General features: G+C 34.7%; 1 protein-coding gene across 10 annotated transcripts in view; it reads left to right on the forward strand.

Moving 5' to 3' along the window:
- Nucleotides 1-13469, forward strand: part of RAB3IP (RAB3A interacting protein) — a 75785-nt gene that overhangs the window by 42187 nt on the left and 20129 nt on the right. For all 10 annotated transcript variants that reach the window (XR_010129495.1, XM_019038530.4, XM_063694665.1 and 7 more), the window contains 3 exons: nt 6939-7016; nt 7643-7846; nt 12703-12831. Coding sequence is in view for 9 of the 10 variants with exons in the window: in XM_019038530.4 (XP_018894075.2) it covers nt 6939-7016; nt 7643-7846; nt 12703-12831 (411 nt within the window). In the remaining variant the exon portion in view is untranslated. The remainder of the gene's footprint in view (nt 1-6938; nt 7017-7642; nt 7847-12702; nt 12832-13469) is intronic.

A 13469-nucleotide genomic window follows, 5' to 3' on the forward strand; every position in this document is an offset into this window, starting at 1 on the left:
CTGTTGCCGTAAAGTGTCTCCTTTGGGTTAAGACCTTGAGTCTTTAGAAGTTCCTTAACAAAAACATTGATGTGTTACTGGAATGGCTAATGCCATTATCATTTAACGGTATATATATGTTTTTTTCCTAAAGATTTGTTCTTAAAACTTTTATTATAATAAACTTGGGGGGATGGAAATTCCATCACCTTTTGTTATTATTTATGCATAATCTATTTCACAGTCTCAGGTATGTATGTATTCTTACCTAGTTGTAATTTAATATTTTGTGTTTTTCTAAATAACATTTTTAATGTTGCTGCACCATCACTAATTGTAACGATAGTCATAATCTACTAGGTGCCTGTTCCACAACTTTTATCATTACAAGTAACATTGCCCTGAATGTCTTTAGACATGTAGGGCTTTCCATGCCTTCTCTGCTCCATACCCCTTTGCCTTCTTTTCTGTCTTTTTGGGGTCATTTTCTTTCATGAACATTTTAAAATTAATCTGTTTATTTATTTAGCTAGCTAGTCATCAGAGATGAGAGGAGAATAAATTTAAGGATAGGAAGAGTGGAAAGTTAAAGAGAAGTTAAAAGTTAAACTTTTAACAGTTTATTATCCAGATGAAGGTCTGGTCTAAGTTCCATTTTCAAAAATAGATCTAATACTGCTGATAACTCACACATCTATTGGTCTAATATAAAATACATCTTTCCCTATTTTAAATCATTATTTTGTCATTATAGATTTCATCGTGCAGAAATCGGTAGAGTATGCTTACACAAACCAAGATGTGGTAAAACCTAGATGGTACAGCCTATTACACACCTTGGCTATATGATATTGCTTATTGCTCCTGGGCTACAAACCTGTACAACATGTTACTATACTGAATACTGTTGGCACTTGTGATACAATGGTAAATATTTACGTATCTAAACATAGAAAAAGTAAAGTAAAAATAAATATGGTATAATTTTATGGGACCACTGTCATATATGCAGTCCATTGTTCACTGAAATGTTATGTGGTGCATGACTGTATATATGCACCCAACATCAAAGCACCTAAATGTGTAAAACAAACTGACAGATCTGAAGGCTGATACAGTAATACATTAATAATAGGTGACTTCAATACCACAGTCTCTCTAATGAGTAGATTATTCAGACAGAAAATTAATAAGGAAACAGCAGAACTGCATAACGCTATAGACCAAATGGATCTAACAGATACGTATGGAACTTTTAACACAACAGCAAAAGAATATACATTCTTCTCAGGTGCACATGAAACATTCTCCAGTATAGTTCATGTTAGGTCACAAAACAAGTCTCAAATTTAAGAAGATCAAAATCATTCTAAGAATCTTTTCCACTCACAATGGAATTCAATTAGGAATCAATAATAGAAAACAGGAAAACTCAAATATGTGGAAACTAAACAATGATATCCTTTTGAACAACCTTTGAGTCAAAAAATCAAAAGGGAACTTGAAAAGTTTCTTGAGACGAATAAAACTGAAAACACAACGTACCAAAACTTAAGAGATGCAGAAAAAGCGGTACTAAGAGGGATAAAGGCCTACATTAAAAAAGAAGAACAATCTCAACCTAACTTTATACCTCAAGGAATTAGAAGGAGAACAAACTAAGTCCAAACTTAGCAGAGGGAAGGGAATAACAAAGATCAGAGTAGAAATAGAGAATAGGAAAATAATAGAAAATATTAAGAAAACCTGAGTTTCTTGAAAAAAATAAAAACCCTTAGCTAGACAAACCAAGAAAAGAGAGGACTCAAATCAGAAATGAAAGAGGAGGTATTACAATGGATGCTTCAGAAATAAAAAAGATCATAAGTGACTTTTATGAACCACATGCCAATCAATTGGATAATCTAGAAGAAATAGATAAATTCCTAGAAACTGACTCAGTTTTCTGGAATCAGATTCCGGAAAATGGAATCAAGAAGTAGAAACAAAAAAGCCCAAGATTAGATGGCTTCACAGGTAAATTCTACCAAACATTCAAAGAAGAATCAGTGCCAATTCTTTTTACACTCTTACAAAAATAGAAGAGGGAACCCTTCCAAACTCATTTTATGAGGCCAATATCACTCTGATACCAAAGCCAGTAAATGTACCACAAGGAAAAAAACTATAGGCCAATATTCTCAATGAACATAGGTGCAGAAGCCCTTAATAAAATGTTAGAAAATCAAATTCAGTAACATATTAAAAGGATTATACACTGTGATCAAATGGGATTTGTCCCTGGGATGCAAGGATGCATCAACATAGGCAAATCAATCAGTGTGATAAACCACAGTAATAGAATGATATAATAATATACATTATAATCTTAATAGAAGCAGAAAAAGCATTTGACAAAATTCCACATTCATTTATGCTAAAACTCTCAACAAAATAGATATAGGAACTTACTTTAAGACAATAAAGACCATATATGGAAACCCATAGCTAACAATCATAATCAATGGGGGAAATTGAAAGCTTTTCCTCTAAGATCTGGTATAAGACAAGGATGCCCACTGTTCACCATTTCTGTACAGCACAGTTCTGGAATGTTAGAGCAATCAGTCAAGAAAAAGAAAAGGCAACCAAATTGGAAAGGAAGAAATAATCTCTGTGTGCAGATGACATGATCACAAATGTAGAAAATTCTAAAGATTCAACAACAAAAAAGTTAGAACTAATAAATGAATTTGATAGGGTTGCAGGATACAAAAATTAATGATGTTTCTATACATGGACAACCAGTTACCTGAAAAGGAATTTAAGAGAACAATCTCATGATTTCAGTGTCAAAAAGCATCAAAAAGAATAAAATACTCAGGAATAAACTTAACCAAAGAGGCAAAAAGACGTGTATACTGAAAATTATAATACAGTTAATGAAGGGAATTAAGACACAGATGGAAAGAGATTTGTGTTCATTGGTTGGAAGAATTAATACTGTTAAAATGTCTATTCTACCCAAGTGATTTACAGATACAATGCAATCCCTGTGAAAATCCCAATGGCATTTTTTACAGAAGTAGGAAATTCATATGGAGCTACAAAAGATGTTAATAGCCAAAGTAATTTTTTTTTTTTTTTGAGATGGAGTCTTGCTCTGTTGCCTAGGCTGGAGTTCAATGGTGCGATCTTGATTCACTGTAACCTCCGCATCCTGGGTTCTAGCTTTTCTCCTGCCTCAGCCTCCTGAGTAGCTGGGATTACAGGTGTGCACCACCACACCCAGATAATTTTTGTATTTTTAGTAGAAACGGGTTTCACCATGTTGGCCAGGTTGGTCTTGAACTCCTGACCTCAGGTGATCTACCTGCCTCAGCCTCCCAAAGTGCTGGGATTACAGGCGTGAGCCACTATGCCCAGCCCCAAAGTAATCTTGAGCAAGAAAAATAAAGCTGGATGCATCGCACTTCCTGATTTCGAAGTACATGACAAAGTTACAGCAGTAAAAACAGTATGGCACTGATATAAAAACAGACGTGGACCAATAGAAGAGAATGGAGAGCCCAGAAATGACACATTTTTGGTTAGCTGACCCTCAACAAAGATGCTAAGGACACCTAGTGGGGAGTAGATAGTCTTATCAATAAATGCTGCTGAGAAAATTGGATATCCACATGCAAATGAATGAAATTAGACCCTGATCTTGCACCATAAAGAAAAATCAATTCAAATGGATTAAAGACTTACACATAAGACCTAAAACTGTAAATCTCAGAAGAAACAAGGAAAAAGCTTCTTGGCATTGGTCTGGGCAGTGATTTTTTTGGATGTGACACCAAAAGCACAGGCAACAAAAACAAAATGGACAAGTGGGAGTGCATCAAACTAAAAAGCTTCTGCCTAGCAAAAAACAGTCAACAAAATGAAGAAGCGGCATACTGAATGGGAAAACATTTGCAAACCGTGTATCTGATAAGGAGTTAATATCCAAAGTATATAAGGCATGCAGTAGCAAAAAACAACCCAATTGGAAGATGGGCTAGGGGCCTAAATAGACATTTCTCCTAAGAAGACATACAAATGGCCAACCGGTATATGATAAGGTACCCAGCATCAGTAATCATCAGGCAAATGCCAGTCGCTCCCCAATGAGATAGCACCCCACACTGATTAGAATGGCTATTATCAAAATACAAAAGATAGTAAATGTTGGCAAGGATGTGGAGAAAAGGAACTTGTGTGCTATTGGTGGGAATGTAAATTGGTACAGCCATTATGGAAAACAGTATGGAAGTTTCTGCTCAAAAAATTAAAAATAAAGCTACTGCATGATCCAGCAATCCCACTTCCAGATATATATCCAAAAGAAAATTGCTATCCTGATGAGTTATCTGTACTTCCATGTTCATTGCAGCATTATTCACAGTAGCAAAGTTATGGAAACAAGTTATATGTCTGTTGATGAATGGATAAAGAAAATGTGGGGGGTATGTGTGTGTATATGAATACTACTCAGTCTTAAAATGGAAATCCTGCCTTTTGCAACAACATGAGCGAACCTGGAGGACATTTTGCTAAGTGAAATAAGCAAGACAGAAAGACAAATGCTACATTATCTCACTTATATGTGGAATCTAAAATAGTTGAGCTCATAGAAGCACAGAGTAGATGGGTGGTTGTCAGGGGCTGGGAAGTGGGAGAAATGGGAGATGTTGGTCATTGGTACAAAGTGTCAGTTATGCAGGATAGATAAATTCTGAAGACCCAGTGTACAGCACGACTATATTGTATGTTACAAATTTGCTAAGAAGGTAGATCTTGTTTGCTCACCACCTCCCCTCCAAAAAAAAGGTAACTGAGAAGTGCTGGATATGCTAAAAGAAAAACAAAATGATATGTATATTTCAGTGTTCATAAATATTTATTATGTTTGCCACACTAATTTGTGTATTGTCTATGGCTGCTTTCATATTGCAACAGCAGAGCTGAGGAGTTGCAACTGAGGCTGTATATGTATACATAGTGTTTGACTCTTTACAGAAAACGTTTACCGACTCCTGGTATAGGTGATACTTATATCATTTTCAGCTTTGGAAGGGCAGTGTGATGGAAAATTTTCAAACTTTTTTTGAGTCTACCTTTTGATGTTTTTTGTCAATTTTTAAAAAATTCTGTAAAAATTCTGCATGTCATCTTTTTAGCAACTGATCCTGCCCCAGTCTTGTGCTCATCTTTCCTTTTAGGGCTCCAATTATATGTATGTTATACCTTTTCACTGTAACCCTTATGTCTGTAGTGGAAAAGTCACCTAAAATTTCACATCACTCTAAGTTTACTTCACTATTTTGTTAGTTCTCAAATACCTTCAAACACATTTTAAAAACAAACAAAAAACTTATCTAGCTTTTCTAATCATTCTCCGTTGGAGGTTTGGTACAAATTGCATAATCCACTATTAATGAAAACAGAGTCCATTTCCAAAAATTTAGTCAACTATTCTCTCCATAGTATGGATTACTTTTTCATTTAAAGTTAAAATGTTACTTATCTTGAAGGGTCAGATTAGCTGTGTTTATTATTTTTAAAACATTGCCAAATAGTTTTGTGTTGACAGCCACTTGTCCCAGAAAAATTCAGCAAATCTGAAACATTTGTTATTTTTAAAAGGAGAATATTTAACTCATTAAATTTGACAGCTCTTAAGGACTTTGCCAAGATAGCCAGAATAATAGTGCATGGAATATCTTCATGGTTAATATCATTTTGCTATAAATCATTGATAGTAAAGATTCTCCTATTTAAACTAGTATAAGCTGCAAATTCACATTCATGGGCACACACAAACTGCAATGTTACAATACTGTAAAAGCTAATGAACAAATGGGAAACAGTCAAACTCTGATGTAAAGAACTTCCACCTTTCCATTCTACCACTGTGCATTTTGACAGATCTAGTGAGGGTGCCATTGTCAAACTATTCATTAAATATATTTGAAGCTCATTTCCTTCCTTCCTCTGATAAATTGTAAACTAAAGTTCTAAAACGTAAGTTCTTAAATCTCGGGGCACTATCTCAAGCACCCTATATATGCTTCCAGTCCATTCTTAATCCCTTACAGGGATTATTCTATACAAGGGCGTAATATTTTAAAAATAAAATGATCATGTCTTCCTTAAAAAAACTGTAAGGCTTCATATTGCATTTAGAATAAAACCCGCAATTCTTATTCTGATGTTTTATTTGGTTAATACATATAATCAGAATGTAAGCTCCTTAAGAGCAGGGACTTTGTCCTTTCCCAGTACGTAATCAGCATCTGGAGCAGTACCTCACAAGAAGATGACATGAGTAAATGTCTCATGAATAAACATTATATGAATAAAAAGGAATTAAATACCTAGAGTTTCATATTTGTGGTACTAGAAGATTAAAACTCTATTAAAGGGTAAACTGATTTGCCTTTTTAGGTTGCTCTTCACAAAATTGTCACATAATAAAATTTTGTGAATGTTTTTATTGAAAGCTCTAAGGCTTCTTAGCTGTCATTACTATAAACTGCAACATTATTGGTGTGTTAATGTTTTTACTTGTCCCTCCTGTATGTCTTTGCTTTGACTAATAAGAACATATATAGTGACCACATTATAAAAAGCTGACTGCAAAGGAGTTGGCTTTGACACGTTGGTCATTGTTTGCCTGTCACATTCACAGTCCTTACGCAAGTATTTATCAGGATGATTGATCTCAACTTGGCTGCCTCAGTGGTAATAGGTCCTAAAAGAAGGCACCTATTCCTAATGTCTCATAGTTTGTCTCTCTGTTGTCAACTGCTGCTTCCATAGTTGACATTGAATACTTATCTTCAGGCTAACTTTTGGTAGTATATCTTTGCTTCAATCGTAAACATTTGGCAAGAGCTTTTTGAAAACAAATGCTACTTTGTTTCTAAAATTTGAGATGTTAACTTTTTCAGGAAGCTCATAAAATGGTGAGAGAAGCAAATATCAAGCAGGCAACAGCAGAAAAACAGCTAAAAGAAGCACAAGGAAAAGTGAGTTTTTGCAGCTCTTAATAGTATAAAATAAATTAGTGATAACTGTTTTAAAGATACCTTAACATCTGTTGGATTTTGTTCTGATCGTAAAGTAGTGCTTGTTTTCAATTTGGAAACTACAGAAAAATGGAAGAAAATAGCTACTATGTAGGTATAATTAATAGTAAACATTTCATGTCCATTTATATGAGAACCAAATGATTTAAAGCCTTGTAAATCACATGAATTATCCAAAGGATTATAGAATCACATTTTAATGTTAATACTTAGTTTTTAAATTCACTGAGAAAAGCCACCTAAATGTTATTAGGTTTTACTGTTTTAGGAGTGAACTTCTACAACTAATCATAAGCTATTATATTTTGAAGATTTTGAAAATTCACATAAATGTTAGGTATTTTGGTAATTTTCACAGTTTCATTTGACGTTGTTAATAATAGATGAATCCAAACCATATGGAAACATCAAAAAACTTGATTTTAGTTTCTTTTTATTACTCCACAGGAAATACAAATTAAACTTACTTTTCATCTTTGAAAGTGTTTTGACCAGATTGCTAATATTTAGCTGCATATGTCATGAAATGTATTTAATGTATGTGACTATGTTGATTTCTTTCCAAGATTGATGTACTTCAAGCTGAAGTAGCTGCATTGAAGACACTTGTATTGTCCAGTTCTCCAACATCACCTACGCAGGAGCCTTTGCCAGGTGGAAAGACACCTTTTAAAAAGGGGCATACAAGAAATAAAAGCACAAGCAGTGCTATGAGTGGCAGTCATCAGGACCTCAGTGTGATACAGCCAATTGTAAAAGACTGCAAAGAGGTAACTCATCAAGGACTATCCCCTCTGACTCTGTCGATACTTGTTAATTCTCATCACTGAGGTGTCAGTTATCATTTTTGCCAGCAAAATTTTTAGTACAAAATAATGCAGTATTAAGATGGGGGAGGCTTTATCTAGAGCTGGCTGCTTTCAGGGATTCTTCAGTTCCATTTTCTACCTGGCTGACCTTGGAGTACCTGCTGGAAACTTGGTAAGTTTCTTAATCTCAGTATTTCATTAAGGGAGGAAACTGTCATGTGTTTTCTAGAGGAGAGTGGGTGGCTTTAATGATCTGGCTAGTCAAAATTTATTGCTAGAGTGTACTTACAAAGTATGGATATAAGAAATATGTGAAAATAAGATGATTTTCTTAAAGATCAATACATTGCTTTTATTTAAATTCAGAGAGAAAGAATTTTATGTCAGCAAGGGAGTCCTAGAGTTAATTTAGATAATTAAGCAACAAAAAAATAGAAATAATGGTAGCCTTGCAATGACATAAGGCTGGAAGACATTTTGCTAAGTGAAATTTCAAGTTATAGTAGAACAATTACTGTCATTTTTGATCCCAAATTAGGTTTCACAGTTCAGCCAGTCTGTTATTCAGACACTTACTACTATGTAAGGCTACCATTATCATGTATCCATAACAATTAAAAATTTAAAAACGAAATAATGGGCCGGGCGTGGTGGCTCATGCCTGTAATCTCAGCACTTTGGGAGGCCAAGGCCGGAGGATCACCTGAGGTTGGGAGTTCGAGACCAGCCTGACCAACATGGAGAAACCCCATCTGTACTAAAAATATAAAATTAGCTGGGCATGGTATCTCATGCTTATAATCCCAGCTACTCAGGAGGCTGAGGCAGGAGAATCCCTTGAACCTGGGAGGCGGAGGTTGCGGTGAGCTGAGATTGCACCATCACACTCCAGCCTGGGCAACAAGAGCGAAACTGTCTCAAAATCATAATAATAATAATAGTCTTATTTTAAAAGATATGTTATAAAGATAACTGAAATAATATATAAATATTTTGGGCTGTTTAGAGTAAAAATTTTTAATCATTGTATACTGTGAGAATGCATTTCTAAGAGGATTGATCAATAATTTATGAAGCTTTCCCATTTCTTCTTAGAAGCCATCTTTTACATTGTTAAATTCAAGTCCATCATTAATCTTGAAGAAATGTGTGTGCTTGTTAAATTTTTGTATGGAAGCCAGGAGTTTATTAAATGGAATAACCAATGTTAACCTGTTTTAATTGAATTGCATTTTGACGAATTATCAATAAAAAAGATGCTGGTAAGAGAGAAGTTCAATACTTGGTTAAATCTGAATGTAACCAAATCCAAAATTCACATTGGTTTCTGTTAAACATTTAAGAAACTTCTTTGTCCTAACTTTAATTCTAATTCTTTGGAATTTAAATAGCAATTTTAATTGCCTGGTACAACTTGTATTTTTGGTGTTTCTTACTCAGTATGTGTAAGTAATTATGTACTTCCCCCCCCATTTACACTAACAAAATTATAAGTGTCTTCTCATGGAACTTGGTAAAGATTCATTTTTAGTTTTTGAAATCCCTTAAAATGTGCATAGGCAGCATATAACTTCAAAATAATAACCTTTGCTCTTCAGGTACATGTTATATTCTGATGTTTCATGAAAAACTTGTCAAAAAGTCTTACTAGGCAAAGGAATTACATAAATTTGACCTGTGTAAGTCTTAGAAAAATATGTAACAATCTGGGAGAAAATGAAGCATGTCCGTGTTTTTGTAGAAAATATGATGGGGCACTCAGTTACGACATTAGCAACATGTCTTCTGTAAACATTTAAAATACACATGCATGCATGCAGACATACATGCCCAGTGCAAGGCTTTGGGATCAAGCCACTTAGATTTGAATTCAGACTTTACTGCTTTCTTGCTATGCAATCTCCGGCAAATTACAAATGGCAATCATAATATCTGTCTTGCACAGTTGTGAGGATTAAATGTTTGTAAAGTGCTTACGGTGGTTCCTGGCAGAGTCAGCTCTTAATAAATGGTTTAAACTAGAATCTTTCCTTAGAATACCACTTACCTGCTTTGGGGTTTATGTCCTTTTTCTTTTCTTTTTTTTTTTTTTTTTTTTTTTTTATAAATTTGCATCTTTCTTTTTTTTTATTATTATTGTTATACTTTAAGTTTTAGGGTACATGTGCACAATGTGCAGGTTAGTTACATATGTATACATGTGCCATGCTGGTGCGCTGCACCCACTAACTCGTCATCTAGCATTAGGTATATCTCCCAATGCTATCCCTCCCCCCTCCCCCCACCCCACAACAGTCCCCAGAGTGTGATGTTCCCCTTCCTGTGTCCATGTGATCTCATTGTTCAATTCCCACCTATGAGTGAGAATATGTGGTGTTTGGTTTTTTGTTCTTGCGATAGTTTACTGAGAATGATGATTTCCAGTTTCATCCATGTCCCTACAAAGGACATGAACTCATCATTTTTTATGGCTGCATAGTATTCCATGGTGTATATGTGCCACATTTTCTTAATCCAGTCTATCATTGTTGGACATTTGGGTTGGTTCCAAGTCTTTGCTATTGTGAATAATGCCGCAATAAACATACGTGTGCATGTGTCTTTATAGCAGCATGATTTATAGTCCTTTGGGTATATACCCAGTAATGGGATGGCTGGGTCAAATGGTATTTCTAGTTCTACATCCCTGAGGGATCGCCACACTGACTTCCACAATGGTTGAACTAGTTTATAGTCCCACCAACAGTGTAAAAGTGTTCCTATTTCTCCACATCCTCTCCAGCACCTGTTGTTTCCTGACTTTCTAATGATTGCCATTCTAACTGGTGTGAGATGGTATCTCATTGTGGTTTTGATTTGCATTTCTCTGATGGCCAGTGATGGTGAGCATTTTTTCATGTGTTTTTTGGCTGCATAAATGTCTTCTTTCGAGAAGTGTCTGTTCATGTCCTTCGCCCACTTTTTGATGGGGTGGTTTGTGTTTTTCTTGTAAATTTGTTTGAGTTCATTGTAGATTCTGGATATTAGCCCTTTGTCAGATGAGTAGGTTGCAAAAATTTTCTCCCATTTTGTAGGTTGCCTATTCACTCTGATGGTAGTTTCTTTTGCTGTGCAGAAGCTCTTTAGTTTAATGAGATCCCATTTGTCAATTTTGGCTTTTGTTGCCATTGCTTTTGGTGTTTTAAACATGAAGTCCTTGCCCATGCCTGTGTCCTGAATGGTATTGCCTGGGTTTTCTTCTAGGGTTTTTATGGTTTTAGGTCTAAGATGTAAGTCTTTAATCCATCTTGAATTAATTTTTGTATAAGGTGTAAGGAAGGGATCCAGTTTCAGCTTTCTACATATGGCTAGCCAGTTTTCCCAGCACCATTTATTAAATAGGGAATAAATTTGCATCTTTCTTAAGAAAGAGTAACAGACTTAGGTCATTAGTGTGTGCTCATATAAATCAATATATGTTGCGAACAAATACATTTGAGAAGTTAATATTAAACAGACTGTTAAATTGGAGATGTGACATCTCTTATTAGAGCCAGGAGGTAAGTGAATTAGGAACGAAGATTAAAGAGTCTTATTTAGAAGATAAATGGAATTGAGGAAGTGTCCTTTTTCTCAGTAACTTTACAAAGAAAATGCATTTGAAAATATAAGTATTGCTTATATGCTAATATTATTTATCCTGTTGCTTTTGCTTTGATTCAAGGAATTTATGAATTGGGCTGAAAAAAATATTCACATGGAGATTGCCCTTATACACCTTAAAAGGAAGTCTGTAGGAAGGCTTGGCTACACTCAGCTCTATGTTACATTTTTGTAGACTACTTGCACATCTGATTGAGCTATCCTAGAGGCAGTCTGTAGCTGTAGTCAGTGCATCATTTATGGTGTATCCAGTGCCTCTGGACAAGAGCAGCTTAGAGCTGTAGGATGGGGGAGACTGCTCTAGTTTGGGTGGCTGATGTCAGTGCAACTTTGTATTCCAGCAGATGCTATTGAGCTGGACTGAGGGAATCTGAGAATCTGTAGGGAAGAATACTTGGGGAAAATTTATTAGGGAGGTGAGAAAGAGAGGGACAGCTGGAGGAGTGAATAGGAAGGCAGGTGCCAGCAGTGGATTATTATTGATGCCTAAGATGGTAGTTACTGGAAGCCAAAAATATGTCAAAAATATCTAAATAAATGTTGTATTTTAAGGTCGTTTAGAAGGCTTTACATATTCTTTTTTTTTTAATCCTGTTGGTTATGCAATAACATTTTGACAATTCTTTTTGGAATGCCTTCAAGTTATAGTAGAACAATTAGTGTCATTTTTGATCCCAAACTAGGTTTCACAGTTCAGCCAGTCTCAGTTTATTCAGACACTATAATTAATTAGGTTCCAAATTACCTTTTGATTGTTTTCAGAAAACACTTGTCATCATTTATTATATTCTGAATAGTGTGCCACCTGTGTCTTAAGAGGAACTCCAGCATTTTTGGTGGGGATGGGAGAAGGAGCTCAGAGTGAGGATAATAGTAGTGTTATTGAACATGGTAGTGAATGATGCTTGGAAAAAGGCTAATTGGTTATTTGAGAGTCATTTTTTAAAAAGGAAAACTGCTACCAGGTATTATGCTACCAGGTATTATTTGAGAGTCATTTTTTAAAAAGGAAAACTGCTACCAGGTATTGAACCACCAAGAGTGGTTCAATTTATTATTTTAAATGAAGAGCTTTTTTTCAGTGATGTTTAAATTAGTTTTGGTTTTGTAAAGCGGTTTTTATGTTTATATGTTTTAAAACATGTTTTTGTGTTTTCCTTTGGTTTTTCTGTTAGGCTGACTTATCCTTGTATAATGAATTCCGATTGTGGAAGGATGAGCCCACAATGGACAGGACGTGTCCTTTCTTAGACAAAATCTACCAGGAAGATATCTTTCCATGTTTAACATTCTCAAAAAGTGAGGTAATTTTTTTCATTTTAGTAGGAATTCATTATAGTTGTTTCTGTACTTCTTTTAAACTAAATCATATTATGTATTTTAATATCTCTTACATAAATAAGTTATTATAAAATGTCATGTTTTACTATTTTTGCCATTCCGTACTAGAATCATGATAATTTCTTGGCATTCAGTTACTGAACATCTTTTCTTATATGAGCAGAGGATCATTCACACTCAAATGTGTACTGCATTGGTGTCAGGTATTAAATAGGTATGGGGGATAGGACTTATTTCTTGATTTGCAGTCCAAGGTTCAGTGTAAGGGAGGTTCTCTACACACTCTGTTAAAGGCATTTGTTGTGTCTATCTGTACATGATTTAAAAATCTTATTTTTTATCTTTAAAACAGGAAAAGTAATGCCTTCTTTGCCTGTGCCACAGGATTGTTAAAAGGATAAAATGAAGTGGATTAAGTAGATGCAAAAACCTTAGAAAAATAAGGCAGTATAAAAATTTAAAGCTGTAATTTTAATTTGTTCTTACATGTGAAACGTTTGTCTACAAATATCCTGTCAATTAAAGTATAAGAAATTTAATCCTAAGAGTTTTATGTTAAGTCTTTCAAGCATTTAATTATAACGTTGCTTACCAGGAGAAG

The sequence above is a fragment of the Gorilla gorilla genome, chromosome 10 (genome assembly GCF_029281585.2).
Source record: "Gorilla gorilla gorilla isolate KB3781 chromosome 10, NHGRI_mGorGor1-v2.1_pri, whole genome shotgun sequence".
NCBI classification, from domain to species: domain Eukaryota; kingdom Metazoa; phylum Chordata; class Mammalia; order Primates; family Hominidae; genus Gorilla; species Gorilla gorilla.